The sequence below is a fragment of the Acanthochromis polyacanthus genome, chromosome 9 (genome assembly GCF_021347895.1).
Source record: "Acanthochromis polyacanthus isolate Apoly-LR-REF ecotype Palm Island chromosome 9, KAUST_Apoly_ChrSc, whole genome shotgun sequence".
NCBI lineage: Eukaryota > Metazoa > Chordata > Actinopteri > Pomacentridae > Acanthochromis > Acanthochromis polyacanthus.
The window spans coordinates 40,102,581-40,129,317 of NC_067121.1; the positions used below are offsets into that span (position 1 = coordinate 40,102,581).

The 26,737-nt window shown below is 40.5% G+C and overlaps 1 protein-coding gene across 1 annotated transcript in view; it reads right to left on the bottom strand.

Annotated features, from left to right (window-relative positions):
* The window catches only part of LOC110962647 (cadherin-12-like), a 140,273-nt gene that overhangs the window by 75,119 nt on the left and 38,417 nt on the right, over positions 1–26,737 (bottom strand). The window contains exon 2 of the mRNA XM_022210641.2: positions 21,091–21,772. Coding sequence (XP_022066333.1) covers positions 21,091–21,399 — 309 coding nt within the window. The 5' untranslated portion in view covers positions 21,400–21,772. The remainder of the gene's footprint in view (positions 1–21,090; positions 21,773–26,737) is intronic.

Here is a 26,737-nt window from a genome sequence, read left to right on the forward strand (position 1 = left end):
GCTTCTGAAATATAAATCACTTCATATATATTTGAGAAGAGAAAGGATATGTTGGGAACATGCAGTGCTGGGGATTTAAGACACACTGTTGAATTTGTCGTGTAAAACATGATATCTAGCTGCAGTCAGGTTGGATGTGCGCCTACTAGCAGCAGGAAATACAGTACAGATAGTTTTCGCTGCTATTTGACCTAATTTTGAGACATTTTTTTAATCTTCGTGGTTTTAATAATAAATATAGAGTGTTATGGAATAGTCATAATTAAAAGAAACAATGATTGATGTGAAACAGGAAAAAAAACAGTGGTCCCTTGTGATAAAGTCCAGTGTTTTCCCAACCCATTCACCCCCCCGACCTTCTCCCCTGTTCATTCCTGTGTCATACTGACAGTAGCCATTAGAGAGCACCATCAGAATAAAATATGACCTATGATTTGTGCTTTTGAAATGTGATAACCATCTTTGCCACATACTTTTGACATACACTCCAGGAAGTTTTAGTAACTAATACATGACCTGTGTTTTCACATTTCTTGAAGTCCCTTTTTTAACTTTAAATTCATGCCGCGTTGTGTTTTACCCTATAGGTCTAATACTTGGGAGAACTGCTATTCTTTTAATGTTTGGTCTTCTGTGGGACCATTCTCATCTTGCCAGTCAATGCGTTGCCAGTGAAGTAGCTGGATATGAGTAGCAATCTGAAACAAATCAGTGCCTGTTAGGTGAGTAAGTTCCACATTGGGGTAATCACAGAAGACTGTCCTTTCCGTGATGATAAAGTGGTTCTGCTTGGAAAACCCCATCGGGCCTGTGGGCAGGTTTTAAAATGCTACATCATCCCTGGATGCTTTCCCGCTGCCCTCAATTTATCCATCCGATCAAACACTTATACACACACCACAAGAGAACACATTAAAACGTGTTTTCAAATGTCGGACCATATCAGTATATGGGTTACCATTTGGTTTCTTCAGGAAAAGTAGCTAAGCAATCTTTATGCATGAAAATTAACCAGTGATTTTAACATTAATAAATCGCTTCTAAAAAATCCTATCTAAAGCTCAACAGTCAGTTTTGATACACAGAGAACAAGTTCAGCATTGCTACATCTACTTTAGTTTTTGTGTTACTGTACATCTTCTACTGATGCAAGCCATGTGGGTCAATCAGAAGCAAGTAATTCTGATGGATAGACTGCTAAATGGGCCCGGATGGCATGAGATCAGAGGGCCAAAAGACCACAAAAAGACCCAAAGTAGCTACAAAGAGATGCAAAACCACTTGAAGAACATGCAAAGAAAAAAAAAAGACTCACAAGATAATGACAAAGTGTCCAGAAACAGATGTAAAACAACTACAGAGATCAAAAACAACTGCAAAGAGATGCAACATAATTTAATAAAGATGCAAATCTGCCTGAACAGGATTTGTAGTTCGCACAGTAACTTCATGTTTAACTCTGATTTTTCAGAACTACAGCAGTGGTTCACTTCTCACATCACCATGGCAATGTTTATGCTGCACACTTAACTTGGTGCAGGTTTTGCTTGGAAAAAAAACACATCACCGCATGTTAAAACACCGTCTATCAACCAGTCAGTTACATATCTGGACATAGCATCGCCACAAATAAAGGTCACCATGGAGCCACACATTTAATGGAATATACATTATAATTACAATCAGGTCTACCTGTACCTTAATAATGGGTTGGTGGCATCTATAGTAGGGCTGGACCCGAATATCCCGAATATCCGAATATTCCTTTGCTACGGCGGCATCCGGATATTAATTTTGGTATCCGAATATTCGGCCCGTCCCCCCCTCCGTCGGACGTTACTGGGCGGAACGAATAGTCAGCGTTACGGTCTTCCCTCATATCGGCTCATCTCGTCGTGTGATCACATAAACATATACACATATGTCTATGTGATCACCCCCTCCTCCCCCAGATGAAAATAGGAATATTCAGAGCTTGTCTCTTCCCTTCCCCTTCGGCCCACTTCGGCTCATCCCGTCGTGTTCGGCTCATCTCGGCTCCTCCATTCGTGTTTCTTACCACCACCTGAATGTCCGGGTTGCTGCCGACTCTGACGTCACGCTTCACTTCGTTGCATAAACACAAGACAAGATGCTGAAGACTTCCGCTGTTTGGGAATTCTTCAGTTCAACTGAAGACAAAACAAAGGCAGTGAGCAAAATTTGAGTCCAGGGGACCAGACGAATGGATCCAAATACTCAGGCGGGTTGCCTCTGGTCCGAGAGACCAGATGAATGGATCCGAATATTCGTGCCGCCCCCCGCCCCCCCTCCAGGACGTTCAGATTATAGTTTCTTGTTGAGAAATAGCTCTACATTCTTTCATGTTTGTGATTTACCATTTGGTATCAACCACCAAATTACTTATAGAAATATATAGATTTGTACTGTATATTCCACCAACCTGATAAACTTACAGACAAACCCACTCTCGCACTTATTATCTGACACTGAATAGAATGCATCATTGCATTAATAAATCATAACATCAACTCCACACAGCTTTGACAGCAGCTTTGACACTCGACTAATTAGGAGACTCTCAAACCAGCAGCACCCTTACACCAACTTACATCACTTTATCTTCAGCTTTAATCACTCGGGTATATTTGTCTGGGCTCCATTAAAATCAGTCACAATGCAAAGTGACACCACTGATTAGGAGGATTGTGTGGAATGATTTCCTCAATGAGGGGTGATATTCTGACCAAGTGTTTAATTAAGCTGGAAAGAAGATGCCGGTTTGCAACGCGTCAAGAAGCCTAGTTTTGATTGATACATCCCATTATTTCCTGATTGGCTATAATACAGTAGGATGAGGGCTAATCTCTGAATATTTCACGCTGAAATCACATCGAGTTCTAAATATCTACATGCATTTCTCTCTTATGATTGATGCTCCTGTTAGTTCTAAACCCAAATACTGAAAACTGGATTTTCAGAGTGAGAGTCACGTGTCTCCTGCTGAATGCTGATGATCTCACAGTATGCTCCGGTGTGGCCGTTTTGTTTAGCAGCCGTGGCCCACAGCGACAGATGGAAGTGCCACTGCAAAGGTCAGGCAGACATATGTAATGACGGCAATGAGGTGATATATCTGCACCTCAAAAGGACGGAAGAGCTGCACATGTACCCCACCGGGAGAAAAACAAGCACACAAGTTCTACATACTGACGACAGCAACACAAGTAGCTCTGTGGTGCTATGAAGTGAAGGTTTGATATGTAAATAGTCAAGCGACCTGCCTTTATGGTGAATTATCATAAGCTATGCAAGCTGTTTAATAAGCATCATGCTAATTGTAGTCAACAGACAGAAGCAACAGACAATCAACATGAATCTAAGTATTGATGACTGGCCTTTAGTGGCTTTAGGGTCAGTGCATACTTCAATAATTTCATAAAATCCATGTAAAGAGCACTCTAGATATTCTGAGACACATACAGAAACCTTTGGTTTATTTCTAGGGGTTGCACAGTATTGTTGCTTTAAGGTCTTTTTTCACACTTAATTTGTTGGCGATTAAAACATACTAGACTAGACTTGTCTGCTTGCATAAAGTTACGGTTGCAGTCGTATTCTGGCTAACTGGTCTATGCTGTCTCTCCATACGGAACAGCTGGTGTATGCACAGTGTGATTGTGGCTCATTATCCAAATTAGAGTGTGAAAGTGATTGGTGGATCAAATGCTGATGATTGGGTCGTGACCAATGACAGTCGACAACAAAAGGGGCCAAGATGGCACTGTTACAGTGCAGGGAGTAACTTAACAGGCTCACATTATTTTACTAATTTCAGATTCCTTGATTCCTCAGTCCTCCATCCTCCAGCCTGTGACCTGGGAATCCATTCTGGTGCATTATAACAAAGTACCACCCAGTTCCTTAAAACCATATTGGGGACAGAGGATTGAAGATGGAGAGGGCTTGCTAGAGGGCCAAGCAGTGAGGATGCACAGATGGTGTATCCTCCTTGTGTCCTGGATGAATTCCCCCCCCCCCCCCCCCCCCACTTGTGACACACAGCTGGAATATACAGAACATGTCTGCCAATGTATGGATATGATATCCAGTCATGGAAAAATTAGTAGACCATCCTGTTTTCTTCAGTTTCTTTTTAATGCCTGGTATCATGACAGGAGAACTCTTTCCGGCCTCCAATGACTGGATTTTCCAACAAGATAATACCCGGTGCACACACCGCACCTGAAGCATAGAGAATGAATGGATGGACGTTGTTTGGGACACTGCTGGAAGCATTTCTTGGCAGGTCTACATAAAAATGCGTGTCGTTTTTTGTCGTTGTCGGTTTAACATTCTTCCAGATTCAGATTTATTTATTTGTCAGGTTAAGACACGGGCAACTATGCAGTGAAATGTCGTGGACAAGAAGAACCAGTCAGCCCACTAGAAAAACTACAAACACTGGAGAAACAGTAAATGCAAAATATTGGCAAAAGTATCAAAAATAGTAAAACTACAAACGTTCAGGTCGGAATTTGTACAGCAACAAATGAACAGTGCGAATACTGAACTCTCTGGTCGCCCCTCACTGCCTTTTGCGCTGAAGGATGAGTAGTGCATGTTTGACAGTTTATCGATGCTACACTGGAAAGTAAAGTTCATCTTCCAAGTTTTAAACTACAGGTCTGTAATTGCTATACCAACAAACCATGACTCTGTAAACCTGGTGATGCTCTGCAATGAAAACTCACAAACATATCAGCACAGAGACACACACTCGCTGTATACTTTCCTGAGTGTGGAGAGCTAATACCTAATCTTCTCACAGACAATGACTGGAGAAGGTAAGGGGTTTATTCCCAGGTGGGAGAAGACAGTTTATGCACTCTCACACAGCACTGCTGGCCTTGCACTCTGGAAAATACAACCTTATTTGTCACAGATGACCAGTGAAGAGAGAAATCTAGTGAGCTTCCACCTCAACCTGTGTCAGTGTGTGTTTGGATGCGAGCGCGGTGCACGCGTTCTCCTCGGTGTGTATCCTGTCACAGTGCACTGAATCCGTTCTGCCTTCAGAAAGTAACGCCACTGACTGCAGGGGTGTTTATTCAGTGGAAGAACAGCTTTGTGAGTTTTACATTTTACACAGTCCACCCCCCCACCACCACCACTGCATCTCACTTCTAGCATGCCGGATGATAGATTTTCAGGAGCAGATTAATCTACATTTGGTGCTGGAGCGAGGCAGCAGGGCAGTGTATATGGGACAGAGCCAAAATAAAAAACAGCATGTCTGTTTATGATAGGAAAGGAAGCAAGACCACACCCAGCCAGTTTAGAGATTAGTAGAATTTCCACTTAATCCATACTCTGGGTTCCTTAGAAATGAGTGAAGACCTTATAGCAACATAATAACTTGTCAATAATGTAACAAAGTTTTCCAGCCATTAAAGTAATAGTTTGCCAGTATTGTAATAAGATATTGGTTGGTTATTACATTAACGGCCTGGCATTTAAAAAATAAAAAACCTTTGAAAATGTAATAATTGCAGGTGATAGAGCAATAAAACATAAATAGGATTGCATTTTTCTCTTATATTGGAGGTCCTCAACTTACAGCTCCGTTCCTCCGGTGTGACGCAAGTCAGTTTTCGCCATAAGTTGGAACTCCGGTGAAAATGTAAATAAAGCTGTTCTGTGCATCACGGTATTGGTCAGTTTACATATTTGTACAACTACAGTAACACAAACAATCATTAGCTCACACTGAAACAACTTGGTGGGAAAATATCAACAAAAATGTGAACAAAGCCATCTTACAGGGCTGCGTGTCTACACATTTTTCTGCTCCGCTCGCCAACTAGTTCCACGTAACCGGTTCTGACGCAACAATGAAACGGCGTACGTTAAACCGAGGACGGCCCGTAATCAGTTCTGACATAATGAAGACGTGGTAAACCAAAAGTCTCCTGTCTATAGGAGAAGCACTTGCAGAGAGTCTAGAACAAGACACAGAAGATAACAGCTTCATGAGTATTATGCAGCTCTACAAGGCTGCTGGACCAACAGTGGTCTAAGTGTACACCTAAAACACTTCTTTGGCGACCTACAGTTTGGGAGAAAGCCTATTCTTCCCAGTAATGCAGCTTTTGGGCAGTACAAGGTTAAGGACACTTACTGATAGAAGTAACGTCAATGTTTTCCCCTAGTTCACGTAAATCTCTTGAGTTTTTTGGAGTTAAGTGCTATTTAGGGATGGGTGGATCAATCCCATGGTATCGCTGTATCAATACCCACACATCACCCGTTGTGATATCGTTTACTCCATTAAAGTATCGATTGCTATTTAATTAACCTGAACTAAAAGTGCATGTGTTAATTCTAGATATTTTTAGGTAACTTACGCCAGTGTTTTGTGCCAAAACACCTCCAGCCCGCAGCATATTGAACTGGTCCATCCAAGTCACATGACCAGAAGAGCTGCTAGTTGTGTGTTTACATCCTGCTAGCAACAACACGGCAACAGGTTTCTGTCTGTCCGTACAAATCTCCCTTTTTGTCCTGGAACTGTGGCCGCAAACAAAACAAGACCCCACCCGTTTACAAGGAGCATGTGAATCTGACGAAGCGGAGAAAATGGAGAAATGGCCGACAAAAAGAGAAGTGTTGTGTGGACATATTTTTCACCGGCTGATGAAACTTCAGCAAGGTGTGATTTGTGTGACAAGACAGTTCAACACACCAGCAACACGAGCAATCTCTTAAGAGTACTAATATTATTACTGAGAAAAAAAAATTCCAATGAGAAATGATCAGTAATCGGCATTGGTAATCAGTATCAAATTGAACTGAACTGGAAAATGCTAAATATCGGATCCAATCATCAGCCAGACCAACCAACAGGATATAACAGAAAACTTCATAAATCCCCAAGGAAATTCTTGTGACACATCTTGCTCAAAATCCCCCCTGTTCCATCTGCAGAGTCTCTCTTAGTCTTTAACAAAAGACTAAAACCCAGCTCTTCACTGAACAGCTTTGCTCTTGACAAACTGCAAAGAGCAAAAATTAAAAAAAATCCTATTACCTCCTGCACTGCCTGTAGGCACCGCGGTCCTATTATCACACCTGAACTTGTTTTATGGTTCTTATCCAGCTTGTTTTCTCATGACTAGACCCTTGCTCGTCGCTCTGGATAAAAGTGTCTGCTAAATGAAAATGTAGAACATGGAAGGACCCAGACTGTGAGATGTCACAGAGATGGTAGAAAGTACAACAGCATCGGTAGCTACTAGAAACGAGCAAAAACAGTTCTGCAGCTGTAGTTGGCAGGGCAGGAAGATTCATATTATTAATAACAGGAAGTGCAGTGAAAACTGAAGACACACGCAGAATGCATACAGCCTGGCATAGAACAACAGTTAGGTAATCTGACTTAACACCAGGATTCAGTGTTGTTCAGACAGAGGAACCTGCAAGAAGTGTCCAAAAAGAACACCTTTAGTCACACAATGGAAGAGAACTGAAAACGAGAGCTGCACACTTTATTATAGAGAGAAAACCTAAATAAATGAGTGTGGATCAGGGGTTCATCAGGTGGGAGTGAAACGATACGGGGCTACAAAACCTATGAAGAAGACGAGATTCAAACTTTCATGCAAGTCTAGACCTGTATTGTTCCAGAGTGCAACAATCACATGATAGTTGGTGAAAACTTCAGCTGTCCAACTACGTCCCCTGACTGGAATCCAATGAAGCACCTTTGGAGTATTTTAAAGTAGAAGGCAGATCAACAAAAGCCCTCCAGTAAAGAGCAGCTGAAAAGGATCATGAGAAGAATTGCAGAACATCTTTTCACAGATCTGTGACAGACTTTTATCATCCATGCCCAGGAGGATCCAATCTGTCTTCAAAAAAAGGAAGGCCAACGTATAAAATATTGAAAAAACTTAAGAATGGAACGCACTTTGAGGTCTGTGCTTTCAGTCTAGTCTGTCTAACCTGTTTGCTTTGAATTCAGATGAAGCTCTAAACTTGAAGATGATGCCACAATTCTAAGATGATTTAGTTTAGAATCAGAACTTTTCAGTGTTTATATACAGAGATGAAGTCAGTTGTGTTGCCTGAAATGAGTGAAAATTCACAAGTCATGTTGGAAAAACATAAGAAAATGAACGTGCTGATGAAGAGAAAACATTTTTTTCTTTAAAAAAGCTCAGCTCCTTCTGTTCGGTTCTCAGATTATTCCCCACGCCGAGCCGTCATCCCACTGCAAAAACCGTCTCAAGTTGTCGAGTTGTTCAACACATCATCAATTTGCAAATATTTTTCCTTCTAATTACAAATGAGGTGTGAGAGCTGCTGACACCAAACTGTTCCTTGTCTTGTTAGCAGTTTTAGTTGCAGGCAAAGTAGGCGATCGCTCAGGGCAACGTGAAGCCGCCACAGGAGCAGAATCTGGAAGGTTGTCACACCTCTGCTCAACACACTCAGTTTGATTATAAATAAACCAACTTTTCAACACATCACACGTCTCCCAGACAGCCGCTAATGTGGAAATACATGAAAAACAACAGCAACACACCAAAGCTTTAACATAACAGTCCGTCCACAGTGAGAAAAGACGCCCTTACTGACAGGTATTACATGTATTCAGTGTTTGAACGGCTGCATAAATTTCATTATTCACTGCTTAAAGCAATCTGCCCATTAGTCTTGGTATGTACGGTAAAATCTGCAGTGCCAGGCTGACTGATACAAGCTTAGGGATTGAGATATGGAATACCTACCACACTCGAATGTACAACACTTAATTGGCTCAACATCCGTGTCCAACAATCAACAACAACATGAACGCAACTGTAGTGACTGGGTCTGAATTGGACGTGCATTTGCAGTAAAAACTGCATTCTGAGCTTATTTAAAATTTCTATCTCGTTCTGATACAGGGACATTTTGAGCACAGGAATAAACTTTTGGGTTTTCTAGCCCCCGCCCCCCCAAAAAAGCCTAAAATCAAACTACCTAAAGACATTTTTATCATACAAGGAAATACTACCGTAGAAATGCACTCTGAGCAAATATCTAAGATGCAAAAAGCAGCCGTTAGATCAACGAGTTTAGCCAAGATTGTGGTGATAATGTAAGACTGCCCAAGCAAGGCTTTTAGTCGCTTTCTAATTGGTTATCTTAACTTGATAATTATAAAAACTGAGACCATGTGCTACGTCTTACACTGCCATTGCAGGGCCAGTGGGGGTGCAAAATGAGCTCAGCACCTTCCACTTCACAGGGTTTTCCAATGAGGCCCCCCCCCAAAAAAAAAACAGTGAAAAAACAGCTCCAATTTCAATCCTTCATACCTCAAAAAAAGAGTGCAAAGTTAGTTCAGTCATCTAATAAAGCAACACATGAGCCACCACAGCAGCACACAGGCTCCTAAATATGCAATGGGATTAATAAAGTATCTATCTAACAATTTTACTCCCATGCAACACAGATTCCAAGTGAAAAACACTGATGTGCAACAGTTACTTGTTCCTCTACAAAATTGCATTCCTATACAACAGATCTACGTCCTTAACTGTCCTGTTGTTCTCATTTACAGGCACCAAAAATATTGTTTCCTTGTTTGAAAAAAATGCCAAAATTCAGCAAAAAATTCCCCTCATTTCTGAAAATTTGCAAAACCTTCAGGGAGAAATTTCCAATAATTCCTTAAAAGTTTCCCTTAAAAGTTTCATTTAAACAAAATCCTCCAAACTTGACAAGAAAATTCTTGTAAATATTTTCAAATTTAAAGCCTTCCTCAAATAATCCCAAAAATATCCAAAGTGATTCCATATACATCAGTAAAACTTCTGAAATTTATTTAAGAACATTAAAAAAAAAATTCGACCAAAATCAAGCGAATGTCGCTCAATTTTGGTTGATTTTTTTTGTGAATGTTCTTAAAGAAACATTTTTAACGGTTCTTTTTTGTTCAAAAATTTCCCAAAAATGTTGAAAATGTGGACATCATTCAAGGATTAAACAGTCGTATTAGGATGAAAAGCCACCCCTGTTTGCAGTTGGAGGTGTGATGCCAGCAGAGTTTACGGAGAAAATGCTGTTCATGCTGCATTTTGGTTGCCTAAAATTAATGTACTAGAATATTTCTCTATAAAATCCCATTCACATGGTTTTTTGTGCCCAAAGTGTCTCATTTTATGTTCAAGAATGTGGCAAAGATATAACTTAAATTCAGCTGGGCTGCGTATTCTCTAATAAACTTTTAGAAGACACGCTGCAGTCGATGCCACTCACCGTTAAGGCGGAATGGCGTTTTCAGGAAAGCAGGGCAGTAGAGATCTAAGAGGCCTGTTTGCCTCTTAGAGGTAATTGGTAATTGATAAGATGAGCGTGTGCTTACTTGTAGCTCCTTTAGTGCAAACAGGGCTCCTGCTCTGCTTTAAGCCTTTAAACCTGCCTCCCTGCACAGATCCAACCAGACGTTTTAGCACTAAAAGCTCTGACTGAAACTCCAAGTGGCATAAGGTCGTGTGGTTCCCCCCCCCCTTTCCACGCAGCGCTGCCTCCTCCGGTGATAATCAAGCCGTGACCCTACTATTAGCACCAACAGCAGATTAATCAGGAGCCCCTGGGCACGAGTCCTCGCTGGCTGGACACCAGTCGAGCCTGACTGATTCGGTCTGACTGCCTCTTTAGCCCTCACACGTGTCCCAGCTACCGCCTGCAGCCGGGCCAGCAGAGGATGAAAGACCTTTGGGAAGCTTGGATCTCCACCCCAGAGTAAGACATTCTTTAGCAAAGTGGTGAAAAGCATAAAAAATAAACAAACTTACCAGCCTGTGTGTGATGGTTTAAGTGGAGGCCGTGATCCAAGTTTATGGAGGCAGTTTACCTGAAAAACGTATCAACTTTTGAAGAAAATTTTGAAAAATTAGCTTTTTAAAGTATGAGCTGGATCAAGACTAGGACTGTCCGATGTTGGCTTTTTATTTGCGCCAATTACCAATATGTCGATATTGTCCAACTCTCAATTTTCGACTCCTATATCAGTGGGCTGTTTATCTAATTCTAAGTAACATCACATATCTCCTGTGGTGGAATTAACACATCATGCCTCACTTTATTGTGATGCCCCATTGGATGCATTCTCAGATGGAAACACTGTCTGTGCAAAATAAGAAAACTACTTCAACTGAGGTTATGGAAAAAATGACACATTTATGCCTTTTTTTTTAAACCGTCTTAAACACCAGTTTACACTCTCCCTCCCTCCCTCCCTTCCTCTATGAGGCGGTAAACGCCAGTGAAATCCAAGCAGTATTTTATTGGTTTCCGTGATAGGTAAAAACACCCGATAACAATATTGACCCACATTACATTTTCATGTCAATATCAGGTGAATAAAATTGGTGGGCCGATGTTATCAGACAACCCTAATCGAGACCTCTTTCACCTGCCATGTTGTGTAATTTAAAGCTCTGCTTTACATCATCAAATACTTCTGTTTCATTTTATGTACAGCTTATGATCTATGCTGCAGACTAATAAGTTATGACAGGAATATTCACAAATGAAGGATGTGGAGTGTGGCTGAGATGGAAAATGTAAATTCCTGCACCTTTGTAGCTTAATCTTTCCTTTTGACCATTTTCTCAAACTTATAGAAGTTCCATCAGCACAGTTCTACCAGGAACTGCTATTTACTGGCTGTTTCCCAGTGAATTTGAATGATACTATCTTTTTTTTTGTTTTTTCACTGATTGAGAAAATTAGAATTAATGGTTTAAAATTGCTCTAAAATGTGAGCTCAGTTGGAAGATAAAGTGGCTCTGCGCTGCCAGGATGAGTTACAGCAGCAGCTGATGACAGCTCATGAACACGTCAGCGTGAATTCAACTTTTTCGCTCCTCACATAGAGCAGCACAACTTTTGGTGATAGTAACAGAACAACGGGGAGTTTAGCATTTTGAGGACGACGGATTCGTAGTGATATAACTGTGAGCCATCCAGTTAATGGGCCACAGTGCAGCGGCCAGCGGAAAGAGCTTTTTATTTGAGTGACATTTATTTGTATCATTGCTCAGCTATATTGTAACTGAGGATCTAAACTTATGTCTGAGTTGAAATGAAGCTTTAATAGCTGAATGAATCAATACTGCTTAAACATTTATGATGAAATAATCAGAGAAGACAATAAGCGTCACATATTAATTATATCTTTAAGATTGGGAGGTCAGTGTTTCAGCCATTTTCCATAAAACAACAGCTCCACAAGCTCATAATATAGTCCAGTGATGTGTGATGAGGGACGTAAATAATGCAGATTCAGTCACTGAGGTTAAAGTCAGGTTTTGAAGTCTTCAGCTTTCATGATTGGACATGTAAACATCAAATAGTGTTTACAGTTGTTGTTCATTTCAACATATTTAAGTCTCTCATCTGAGAAGTGGACTGTAACAGCAAAGTATCTCACGTTTTATATGCAATGAACTATTTGCAAAAGGTGGAAATGTAAATATAACATTTCCTGTTCTTGTTATATTTACATTTCCACCTTTTGCAAATAGTTCACTACATATAAAAAGTGAGATACTTAGAACACTGTCTATGCCTCACCTTTCTGTCTGTCCTGTGTTTGTTTTATGTTTCACTTGGGTGTGCACAGCCCTCAATGGCATAATGTAGGAAACAGCTTGAAATAAACATGATAGGTTAATTTGCCATGAGGGCTGGTGATGGTCACAGTCACAAAGAAGAAAAAAATTGCACATGAAGCTTAAGTAATGACGCCATGGGTGGTTGGTGTCATTTTTGAGCGGACTTGCAGACAAAAAAAAAAGAAAAAAAAAAAGTGAGATACTTTGTTGTTGAAATTCTTAAACATAACTTCATGTCATTTTTCTGCACATCACTTTTCGGTTTAGGTCTTTGGGAGCCACTTCTCGGTTTCAGCACCATGGACAGTTCCTAGATCAGCACCGTGTTGGTTCTCTGCACGGCTTTGCACATGCATGTCTTCCTCTTACAGCTGTTCACTGCCACTCAGACATCAAAATATGTGGAATTAACAGAGACTTGGGTGACTCCTGTTTTTGCAGTTTTTGGTGATTTCATTCTTGCCTCCTACCGCAAAAAGACAAAAGTCATAGTGTCGTCAAACTAGGCCTCCTGTATATCATCACAATCCATGCTTAAAATGCACGGATTGTTCATCACACCAAAAGTTCCTTTACCCATTCCAGTTTGGAGGCAAATTTTTATCCATTCTGTTTTCAGTTTACGCATAATGTCATCACCAAGGGGCAACATGCTGTTAGCTTGTCTTCAGAGCCAACCCAAACGGACACCATTGTGGAAATATAACTCTGCATTACGGCCTGTAGGACAACTTTTTTTTTAACCTTTTCTTTTATAGGACCAACATGTTCTGAAATAATTTGTCATATCTTGGAGATTTAACATGTTTGTGGCATGGCTGAAAAGCACTGATTAGTGGTCTTTCTTAGTTGAATCAAGTTACATTTCTGTACTTAATGTGTCTGAACTAAAGATTGAGTCTTTGAACTCCAAGCCCTGGGTTTAAAAGGAATGTAATCCTCAAAAATTGTGAAAATGACACTGATGATCAAAACCAGCAACTGTAAAAACAGACAATTAAATTGATCAAATCTAAGCTTAAAATTGTGATAAATCATTAAATTCTCTTTATAAACCCTTTTACCACCCAAATGGGAGGCCGTGATTGGCTCAACTGTGGCCCTTACTGTCTGAATGAGTCTACAGTGAGTAAAAATGCACTGAGAAAATGCTTGGGATTCAAAGGGTTAATCCCTTTTAGTCAGCTTGATTTTGTATCAGAAGCAAAACTGTGGATAAGAAATCACTTGGGAAAATTTAAAATGCAATACACGTCCCTGACCCCATCATCAGGCCAGAGTGAGATCTAAAATATTGCCAACTGACATTTTTACTTCCACATCATCAAAACTGTCAAGAAGAAAGTGAAAATGAGCCCTTTAACGAAGGATCAGTCCACAAATGTTACTAAACCTGCTCAGAGTTGCTGTGAGAAGTGAGTAGAGTATCGTTCACAGTCACACTGGTCATTAATGAAGACTTCAACTGTAAAATCCATCTCTGATGCAGCCAGTGAGAGAACAGAAAGCCCACTCCTTCTCTGTCATTAAGGAGGATTTATGTTTCGCACAGGGGAGTCCAGGAGATTGTGATTAATTCCTGAGACTGTACCTGCTGATCACACCACTGCAACACTGACTGTGTGTCTTAATTATATCTGTTTACCTCCTTTAATGTTGTCTGTGATGTTACTACAATACTGAGCACAGTGTTGAAGAACAACAATACTTTTTGCACTTTAATTCCAATCATTTAAGTTGGTTGTTGGACAAGATGCTCAGTGTATGAGCATTTTATGTGAAGAGCATTTACAGAAGAAGACATTACCACTGGAGGTTATTGATATTCAGGATTGATCTGCTGATCTGGGAGCTGGCAGAGCTGGAGAGAAAGCAGCTGCTGTGGACAGTTAGAAAACACCTGCAGGATTGGATATGGATTATATGAAAACTAATTAGTGGTGTCTCAATTACGAGCAGTCTGAAAACTTTCCTGTCTCCACTTTCTGAAGGCCTTCATTTCTGTAGAGGAAAACATCTGTAGCATGACAGCGAGGACGATCAGTTAATATTTCATTGTAAAAATATCTTTCATGGTGAGAAATCATCGCAAAAAGCAAATACCTTAACAAGAAAAACTTTGTCTGAGGGTGTTCAAAACACCAAGATAACACAGAACCGTGGAAAACGAAGGCCTGTGCCTGAACTTAAGCAGAACTTTCAGTTTTTAGAACTTCATTCTCAGGATTTATAATAACATCTTATTCCATAGAAGCACTGCTATTTGTCCAAACATTTTGGGACTTTAGGAACACCTTTGGCTGTAGGGATGCTAACATTGAGACTGAGCTTGGACACTTTGATATACACCATTGTTTGTCTTGCTTTGTATAATTTTTTCATTTGTTATGTTTACTTACTATTTTAAGTCTTGTGGCATTTTGAGATTGAACAAATGTTAAAACGAGGCCAATAGGATGTTTAAATCAGATTGTAGTACAAACGAAGATAAAACTGGAAATCCTAATGTGTCAATCAATTCATGTATTTACGAAATAATCCTGTGAAAACTGCAACCCAGCAGAAGCCCATGGAAAGGTGATAATACAGGAAGTGCAAGCTTTCTCTGATTGGGTTTTTAGATGATGGGTTGAGGCTTTCCAGAACGGAAGAGGAGTGTTTAGGGGAAGTTTGCACAAGTACATAAAATGACGTAACGCTTTGTGTAAGCCAGTAAAGATCTCAACATTTTGCTCATGTTTGTTCCTACAGCTTCTGTATTTAATTGTATTGACCCATGTTGTGCATGAAAGGGTTACATGTGCTGGACTTGACTGTCTGCACAGTGAATGCACCACCTGCTCATTCAGGAGAAAAAGTAACTGAATGTTATTCAGCTAAATATGGCAATGAAAGGGTCTCTCCATCTTGGTGTCAGGACATCACTACTGCGTTTTGTAGATCTAATTCTGTGATGAAGCCCACACAGATTTGAATTGGATTTATTTATCTTCACTATATCTTTCCATAACTCTGCATTTGTTCATTTTGAGCCATTCCTCAGTGGATTTGTTAATTTAGTCGGGATCATTATCCTGCTTAAAGGTCCTCTTCTGGCTGAACTTTCTGGACAAATTGCCAAACATTATCTTCAAACACTCTTAGATAAAACGCAGACTTTCTAGTTTTAAAAAAAATGACTAAGATGCTCAGTTCCTGAAGTCCAGAAACAACCCCAAACCAGAACATTTACACATCTTTGCTTGGCTGGTACACTGGTGGCATGAGGTGTGCTTTCCTGTAAAGGCTTTAGAGAGGCGTTTCAGTCCACACACCCACGGTGTCAGAGGTTTAAATACGAAAGCTTCCACATGTGGCTCCCTAAGAATGTTCTCATTACGGGCACCTATTCTGGAAGCTTAGATTCAAATTTTATGGATGTGACAGTGTGATAAAAGTTGCTTTTATTAACAGAGGTAGTTTGAAAGTGGATTAGTTACTTGTTTGTCTACATATGGTGAACAAATCAACAACTCTCTTGTTATTTAAACCTTGGGATCTATACTTTTCATTTGCTCTGATATCTGTTTATGTTGATCGTTTTGTTTTTTGAGAGTTCTAAAGCAGTTCAGCCTTTTCACTGGATGCATGGTTTGGACATGAAGTAAACTGAGCCTTTTGAATAGAAAATGATGCAAGAACAGCAAAAATGTTTTGTTGAGAGAAAACTTCTGTGGCTTCTGCAGTTTCCAAATAACTTTCCTCCTTATGCTCATGTTGATTTATTGGGACAGAACCATGAGAACAATATGTTTTCTTAAACAAACATTCAGTTTGATAAATATCCTTTAAAGCCGGGAGCAAGATTTTTGGATTACCACACTCCTCTATAATGTGCCCCTTTATTCTTTATTCTGATCCGTGATTTTATCGAGCAGTTTCATTTAACCTTGAACTTCCTGCATTGCATATTCTGCTTTTAATTATGCTAAAATAACCGAGAACTAGCTGCATATTTATTTTGTTTTGGGATTCCCAGTTTAAGTTTATTTATTTTTTTAAAGGAGTTAAATATGCTTAATTCATTTTTTTTTCCCAAAGTGTAGAGTTTTAATTACCCACAGCTTACTACTGTATTTTACTTCTGCATCAGGGACCGCAGATGTAAATGAGCTTTCAGCTGCATCTGGCAGAATACATTTATAATATTTAATGTTGTGTGTATTATCTTTGTCTAATAAAGAAAATAAAGTACAATTAATTTCTTTACTGCAGCTGCACAGTAGAAAAATAGACTCACATATGACTGAAATGATTTGCTGCATACAATGAGAAGTAATGATACAAGAAAACTTTCATACATTTCAGTGTTAAAGTAACAAATCTGCATCACATGGCACGTTGTCTGGTTCTACTTTTTAACAGCTAAGTGCATAAAAATCCGAATCTAATTAGCTTAGCAGATAGAAAAGAACAGATTTTTAGCTGATCTGTCATATGTAAATGTGTTTTATTCTTTATTGTGAAATTAATTTGCTAGAACTAACCCAAACTGATTGAATAATTCGTCCATAACATACAGGGTTCTCACCAGCGCATTTCAGCGTACCGGGCCGTTACGCTGTCAGTTTAAAAGATTACGCTGTGATTAGGGACGCTACACTGTTATTTTGACAGATAACGCCATGTGCGTTTGTTTTTATCGACTGGGTGCCTATCTAGGTTAATTTATGTCTCCCCACCTCAGCTGTACTTTCCTGTCGATTGACCCGTTCCTGTCTAAAATTAAGAGTCGCTTCCAATCTCGGGGTTACAATTAGCATGTCTCTGTTGTTTCCGTGATGCCATGTATGGTGAATAGTGACCTAAATCACGAGCATTTGGAGCATCTGGGTGACGCTCATTGGCTGACATCTGGCCGCTCGCGAGATTTAATGAAGGCTATGGCGCATGCGCATGCAGGAGGACCTGCTGTTACACTGTAAAAGAATCCTGGTGAGAACCCTGACATACATGTTTTCATCCAAAACAAACATTTCTGCGGCCTAAAAGGCGTCACTGGAATGTCCTTCATGATGGCGATTCACCTTCTAAAGGCTCGATCCACGTCAGGATCCAACTAACCGAATAAACTTCTACTGTGGCGGGTTTGAGCCACATTTGAAGGACTGGTAACGGTTTGTATTGAATTATCAACAATCACATCATTCTAACTGTGTTATCCACATATGAAGAACGTGGCCCAGGTTTCTACAGACCACACAATCAGCTTACGCCCGTCTTTGTTTTCTGTCCCACATCTGATGCCCACATGCTTTTTCCACGTCAAATCCAGGTTATTTGATTTCTTTGCCTCTGACCCGCGCGCTCTCTCTGTCTCTGTCTGCCTGCCAGCTGGACGCCTCCAGCAGAGAAAAAGCTGTTTCCAGTCTACTGGCTGGTGGGGAAGCTGCTGGCGAGCGGTCGGCCAAACCGATCACATCCGCCGCCAAATCCTGAACTCCTCTTAATACTCTCAGCAATGTCATTTGGAGTTAGTGTGTGAAAGTGCTTCTCACAACTGAGTCCTCTGCGGGGAGATGATTGGAAAACAGAGAGCGGAGAAAAATGTCTCAGAATTATTACAAATATCGCCTTCATGTCCAACACTGTGCAGACGTTTGCAGCTCGTTTTATCGAGTTTAGTCATCCAAAAGCAGATCTTTGATGTTTTATCAGTTTCCAGACCAGGGTCACAAATTTCTGCACAACTGTCCCTTCAGTATTTAATCACTGGAACAGGAAGCCAGAACTTTTAGATTTATGCCACCCCTCTTGTCCCAGCACTCTGTTTACCAGCTCCTACCTATGCATGCATAACACTGCAGTCAAATGGACAACTATATAATATTATGCAGAGTAAGGCTGTTATTTTACATAAGGAGCCCCCCTGCAGTCTCCTTAGCTTCTGCTTGAACCACAGTGACACTTGCTGCCCTGTTTTTGTTACAACCAAATGGAGCTAGACATTGGAATATTTGCAAAGAAATAGAAGACGTGCTGGTAATAATATCTCCTCCAGCTACAGAGCAGTTAAAGGCAGATTCTTTGCACCTTTCCAGAACACATCAGTGTAATTATTGAGGTTTTCCTTCGTGGCCTCACAAAGAATATGGAAGAGAAGGCCCAGAAGCATTTATCATGAAATGTTAAAGTAATTGTGGATGTTCCATGTTGTCTGGAGCTGGCCCTTACTGTGAATCCTTCCTGGTCATTATTTTATCAGCTGCACTTCCTCCCCTTGGATGTTGTCTTCAATTACCGTGCATTGCAGCCATCGATTCAGCAGGCAGGAGTCAGCAGAGAGCAGACTCAAGACAACAAAGGGGAGCGAGAGGCCGCACAAGTCATCCTCTTAGTTTGACCCAGTCATCCCTCAAAAACCCATCGCTGAGCACAAAAGGGAGGTTAGAAAGGTTTGAAAGCAGAGTTGCAAGGGGAGAGAGCTGCCATCGCTGCCCGTCAGGAGGTTTTCTGACTAAAAAGTAAGAGCAGCAGCAGGACGCAGAACCTCTCATACAGCCTGGGTGAAATATGCGCTGCGGTTCAACGGCCCGCGGGCAGGCCGTTTTGATATCTGCATAAGCATTTTTCGAAATAGAACAACACTGCCAGCTCAATGACAGAAACACTATACGCCGATGGAAAGCTTAGATTCTCATGAATCCGCCGGTATAAACCACTTTCAGATGTGATTACCACAGCAGGTAATATAAACACATTTGTCCGACAAACAATGAATATCCATCCATCCGTTCTCTATTCACGGCTTTAACGCACACAGCGCGACTCACATGTCCGGGTTCATTATTACACACAGATGAAAATATTCCACAAAAAACGACCATAATCCAACCTTGGACATCCAGACGGAACAAGCCAGTAAACTATTTTGTCCAAAACATGTCCTGAAGTCGGTTTATAATCCATGAATAGGTCGTTTTCAAGGAAATGCACCTCGCGATGCGTGTCCAATATTCCCTGTATTTCTCGTCATATTTTTATTTACAGATAAAATATTAGCGATTTTTTGTACTGAAAATGGCTGGAATTGACTGAAGCTTATAGGGTGAAGAAAAGTTCTTTTACAAATGCGTTTGTATATAGTATGAGCACAAATTGAACCCATAAATGTAAGAATCAATTTTAAGTGTTTATTTTGACTGTAATGAGGTTAGTAGACAAACCACTAGTTTACTTGTTCTTCATCCATCGGAAGCTTCTTATCTGGCATTTGGTATTATAAGTTTTTGTTAGCTTTTTGAGTTTTATAAAGTTATTTTTTTCCTACACTGCGCAAGAAATAAACACTTCAGTATCACATAAATGCACCACACTTGACAGTTTTACTCCTGTCTACATTCTGAACGGTTTTACAGAAGATGTTATCCACTTATCACACAGAGCGTGATTTATGGAACAATTTAATCCTAAAAACTTGGTATTTGACAGTATTTGAAAGATTTTCAGTCATCTCTGTAAAAAGTTCTTGAGCAGAATGAAACTAAGGTTTTGAACCAGAGTTTTCTCCAACGTTCACAAAACTGCTTAGGGTGTTTATGCAGATGTGTGCATATTCAATTACAGCTTTCTTCATTTGCATATGTAAACAGAACATTTCAGAAAGCTTGTAGTACAAAACAGAATAGTCTTTGCATCAAAGTGCATTTTAAGCCATTGATGCCGCTAGTGGATTGCTGTGTACCTCCATCAAAGTCATTTAAAAAATATTCAACTGGACCCGTCTTAAATTTAATTTGGAACGACTAAAAATTTCTGTTTCTTAAAATGTCATGCAGCAGAAATCAGTTTATGGTCACATTTTATCATGAAGCATCTTCTAGCAGTCTTGTGACAGCATCAGTTGTTTCAGCAAAAGCCTTCAAGCAGCTTTATGCTGATGTTCAAATAGTGGTCGTAGTAACTGAAATTTAAGCAACTGAAACACTGGACTTGTATGTAGACGACTGCTTTTTATTTGCTTTTTCAAACGGTCAGTCGTCGTTTCTTTTCGTCGGGGCCGTTTCATTTGAACTCTGTCTTTACTACTGTAATTGTGATGGTGAGGTCTTCTAACTTAGAGTGCTAGTTTTAACCTCAACCAGGTGATTTTAGCAGTTTATATGTAGCATCTCTCATTTCCAACCTCAAATGTAGCACCACTTCATTAAGAGGGAAGAATAAAAAAAAACAACCCACCCGTTTGATTACATGGAAAAATTCATTGTCATTGCTTAATTTTAGGCATCCAAAATGTGCAGGTTTCACGATTTACCATTAACAGAAAGAAAAAGCCATAGCAGTTCCAGAAATTTTAAATGGCATTGTCAAAGTAGCACTAAAGTTAAGAGAAAGACATTTCATACCGAAAGCTTAGAGGATTAGGTGGATATTTACTTACCTTTCCAACATACTGAGGTTCAGATCCCATGTACTCCTCCAGCACAAAGAACTGGTTCCACACCCAGCCTCTTTTAATCCGCTGGACCCTCGACTTCCCGTGTCTCCTCAGCCTCATCCGGCCATCGAAGGACTTCAGTTCCTCAAAAGACGCCTTCACATTCTGACTTCCTGTGCCTCCCCGGGGTGACGTCACCGCACCCCTGTTAGTCCTGCTCTGGAGCAAAGTCTGCTGGGGGATTTGGGAGCTGTCGCCCAACAGTAAACAGGAGCCCACCAGGAATACAGTGACATATTCCCTTGTGATCATCAGGGTGTATAGTGTTCAGAAAAAAAAGAAAAAAAAGGTAGTAAAAAGCTCAAAGTTTTTGCTTATTCCCGGGGTGAGATTAGACATACATCCAGCACTGGATTTGCCTTGCAGGTAAGCATCGGAGAAAATGTTTAAATTCCAATGTGTTCCAAGATAATGACAAGGAAAGCTGTTAATATCCTTCCCTTTCTGAAGTGGGGAAGTCACTAAAGAACATTCTGTTAGTGGAGGGAGTCACTGAGCGCAGAGGTTCCCTCAAAGGTTCTGCATTTGAAGTAAAACGTCTTTCGTCAGGTTTGTCTGCAACGGAACCCGGATGATCCACTCGTTCTGTCTTCAGTTCCTTTCTGCCAGCCCTCAGCACAAGCACCTGGAAGAAAAAGCAAAGGAAAAAAAATGTTGAAAGTGCATTGTTGACTTGAGAAAAAGCAGTTTGGTATCAAATAAAAAAGAAACACAATGAGAAATCTCCCATTAAGGCAGTGGAGTTTGTTCAGCTGCTGCCTATTTAGGATTCTTGTTTGTCACTATTGTTATGCCAGACAAACACATGGAGCCCTTCAGAATATCAGCCCAGTTGTAATTATATTCAGGAGATGGAAACAGATGGAACACCTAAAACCTTGTATGATTCTCACATGTTCCAGGTATTTGGTAGACGGTTTAACCAGACAGCGCTGTCGATGCTCCAGACAAATCCCAGTGAAATCACATTATGTGGACTGTGTCACATTTGTTCTCACAGGAGCTGAACTTACAGTAAGTGAACTGGAATACGTTGGGTGTCCTGTAGTTTGCTGTGACATGCGGGGCAGCTCTAAAATGCTGCAGAAACGGACTCCAAATGACGTTTTTAAGCCACATCTCACTAATGTCTACTCTGTTGCAATTAGCTCTCACTGCTAATCACTGTCATTTTATTTTGTGGCTCAGTGGCTCACTCACTGACAACAGCATGCAATCTGTGCTTGAAGGGGACAGCTGTCTTTCAGGGAACAACCACCCAACTTCATAGCCAAAATAAAACTGCTTCATGCTCCAAAAGAAAAAAAAAAAAACCCAACCCAGTGGAATATAGTCAAGCAGATGACATCACTCCAGTCCCCGTGTCTTTGCACCGCTTCCAGCGCTTGCGCCAACAAACTGACAAACATTTAACAGCTAGTTTGCAAAGCACTGAATATTTTAGAGTCAAAATCTGTGCTGTCTTGTTAACGGTTCAGACCTGGCAGGATGCGCTCCACATATCTGGAACAAACCATCAGCACACTTGAGGTCTGCACAACTCCCAGTTCTTTTAATCCCTTAAGCTTTGGGTTTTTTTTTTTAATTTCAAAAAAACATCCTTTAAAATTCAGTCAGTAACAGCTCCACACCAGTAAGGTAAACATGTTTGGACTCTATGGACCAGAATGAGCTTTAAACAACTCCAAGAAAGCTGGATTTTTTTTTCTTCCACCTAATCAAACTGAAAATATGACACTAAACACAGATTTTATTGAGCCTCTTCTAAAAATTCCTAACTGAACTTCTACCAAATTTGAAGCAGAAATAAAGCACAACAAACTTAACACCTATTCTAGCCATAGTAAGGCAGCTTCTTGATGGACGATCCACTCTCTGCAGGTCTCTAAACATAGAACAAGACATGGTGCCGCCCCAGTTTAGAAAATCTCAAGGTGGAAAGAGCTTGAGACGAGAAGACCCGAAAAATCTGTGTGACTTCAAAGACGGAAAAGGAAACAAAGAAACTGGTCAATGTGAGGTTTTAATGATATTTGCTCCTTACTTGAGTGATAACACAGCAGCAACGGACTCAAAGACAGCATCCAAACTTTGATGCAGAGCTCTGTCTTTTCCCTCATTTTTGCTTTAAAAACAGGTACTCTTACACAGCACTGAGTTGCAAAAGCATCCACCCAGTATAAAAAGGCACCATCCTCTACCATCTCCACACAGGAAGGGGTGGAGTCTACTACCAAGACGATGGCTATTATACACATTATGTACAAAGATACAAAATTATCTTTACACACTTCTCTGAAAGACCATATGGATACTAATTTAGTAGTATCCTACTTAAAATATATGATTAATAAACCAAACAGAAGAATTACTTCCCAACCCCCCCTCTCCACTCAGTCCACTTGGTTTGCTCCAGTGAAGCCTTGTTACTGCTGTGTGGTCAGCTGTGGCTCCGGTGGTTCATCAGGTTGTCCACTAAGCCCAGTGTTGGCAGTTCAACCCCCCTAAAGTTACTCCCAGCAGCTCTGTTGTCATTTGACGTGTGAATGAGTAACACATTGTAAAGCACTACCACTGAAATTTTAAAAAAAAGAAGTCATAAATAAGTGCAGACAAACATCCTCGGAAAGAGAGTGATGAGAAACACTGTCAACAAAACAACTAATGAAAAGTAATTCAACCAAACAGGATCCATCGTCATACGATCAAAGCAAACATTAAACACACCACTGAGCTTAATTAACTCAGTTCATTAGTATTTCAGTGGATTTGTTAGAGTTTGTGAATATGTACTCTTGTTTAGTGAGGGGATGTCTGCAGCTCCCTGACATCTAAAAATCAGTCAATCCATCCATCCATCCTCTATACACCGCTTTATCCTCACTAGGGTCATGGGGGGTGCTGGAGCCTATCCCAGCTGACTCAGTGAAGGCAGGGGACACCCTGGACAGGTCACCAGTCTGTCACAGGGCTACATATACAGACACACAATCACACTCACATTCACACCTACGGACAATTTAGAGTAACCAATTAACCTCAGCATGTTTTTGGACTGTGGGAGGAAGCCGGAGTACCCGGAGAAAACCCACGCATGCACAGAGAGAACATGTAAACTCCATGCAGAAAGATCCCAGGCCCAGGCCGGGATTTGAACCGAGCATCTTCTTGCTGTAAGACGAAAGTGCTAACCAGTACAGCACTGTGCAGCCATCAGTCAAACCACAATTCTTAATTAGGAGGTATTGAATGAGCCATAGTAAAAGCAGTGCAACAGTGGCTCCTGCTAAAAGAAGATTGCAAATTGCTATTTAGACAAACTAGCTTTAAAAATCGATAGATAACTCCTCTAAAACCTGAAATAGCAACTCAGACAGGGTGAAAGACAGTGGATAGAGTCAGCCTGGATGCACAGCATTTACAAAAAACAACTTTGCTTGCTGTTAGGCACAAAACTACAAGATTATGTTTTATTAAAAGACATGAAAAAAGTATGTTGGAGAAGAAGCAGATTTGTTTAGTCAGATGAGACCAAAATAAAATAATTTGGTCAGCATGTTTGGTGTGAATCTGGACCAGACCGCCACAGTGAATGCATCGTCCTGACAGTGAAGAACGAAGGCTGAACTGTGATGATTTGAGTGCAAACGCTGTCGAGGAAGTGACAGACAGTCTGAGGATATACTTCCAGTCTGCAGAAATAAATATTGCAGCATGACAACCATCAAAAGCCAAAATCATAAAACAGTTTCTAAAGAAAGCAAAACAAGTCTCAATAATGGAAGATGTTGATGCTGACTTCTGCTGCACTGAGTCATATTCTGTACAATGCCTTTCACACTCCCTCATGTTCTTTTCGTATCTTGACTTAATGACTTATGTAAAGCTTTTGTATTGCCTTGTTCTAGAAACGTGCAACACAAGAGCTGCAGCCTCAGTCTGGAGATAAAATGATGATCGCTCTTTATGCATCTGCTTCACGGAACACTTAAACAGAACACTTAACGCTGCACCTACCCTTTGATTTCTTCTAATGTATGCACGGCGTCTGGGAGCTGATGTGAAGTGTTTACGCGGTGTGAATGGCTGCCATCGCTTCCACCAACACATCAGGCCGAGGACCAGCGTTCTTAAATCTGATCACAGGGATCTAATTAGAAAAAGGCTTTGGCATGTGAGGTTGGCAGCGTACTGGATTTGTGCGACAGTTGTTGCATGGTGGCACGTGATGAAGAAGAGGGCACAGAATGCACCAGTCTTTGTGGAAGTTTTAACAGATAAAGTTTGCTTTGTACATTGTATTGCACTGTACCAGAGGACATGCAAATCTGACACTCAAAAATCAAGAAAATGCATTCACCTACATATCTGCTCCAATAAATTAAAACTGTTAGAATTCATGACCAGTTATTTTTAGCTTTCTTTTTCCTTTATATTTTGGAAAACTGATTAATTCTTTCAAGCATTGTCCTGCTTTTTTCCTGTTGTATGAAATTTGATAGAGCTGCAGCTAAATGTTGGAAAATAGCTTCAAAAACATCTTCACTGCTGGGAGTATGCATTCACTGTCAGAGTCATGACTGTGAATAGAATTTAAATTACTGCTTAGGTAAAAGAAAATGTACATTTCCCCACGAGTTTTTAAGCTCTCACTTCGACCTGGAATGGAGACGCAGATTTTTATTTCCAAATTCTCCCAGTTTCTTCCTCTTCCTTGGTGTCCAAGTTTGTGCATTTTGACCTCATGCAGAAGTGAAAAAAAGCCATATTTGGTATGAGGAGTTCTAGCTCTTTCCTCATGAAAAAAAAAAACCTGTCCATACCTAATCTAGCATCACAGCTGCTCTAGTTATGTAGCTTTCTTTCCTCACATTACTGAGAAAAACTGCTTCTCATTCACTCGCCAAAAAATAGGGTCATACTGACACACCATCACTCACTTTACGAGGCCAGAATGAGTCCTCTCACTCTTTCTAATCAATCTATACCTCTGTTTCTCCTAGACACTGTGCAGCAAATGGATTAGATGTGTAATCCAAAACACTGGCTCACAGCGGAGTCTTGGCTACTTAACCTAGGTGAGCTTTTGGCAGGGCTGAAGATCTGTTTACATGATCAGGGTGCACCACTTTGCTTGTTGACGATTGATTTTGGTCCCAGTGTCAGTTACAATGCACCCAACGTCAATTTCAGGTGCAGAGTTTTTACTGTGGCATTGATTTATTTGGATTTACTTCTTGCTTACACAGAAATCAGTCCTCAAAGACTTGATGTCAGACAACTTTGTCCAATTGTCCACACAATATACAAGTAATATGTATATGGAATGAAAAACAAGTGGTTTGAAGAGGCTCAGTGTTCACTCTGACCTCCTTTTGCACGTCTTACATCTGGAACTCTCTTGAGAAGAGAGTTTTGAGGTTTTCTTTGGTAAATCTTGTGGTATATTATAGAAAGCTTTCATCAGCACTTCCCAGAGTTCTTCTTCAGATTTCGGGTGTCTTTTATATTTTTTATCTGTCCAAATGATCCTACACAGCTTCTATAATATTCAGGTGTGAGCTCGTCGGTGTTTTTAACCTTTTATTTG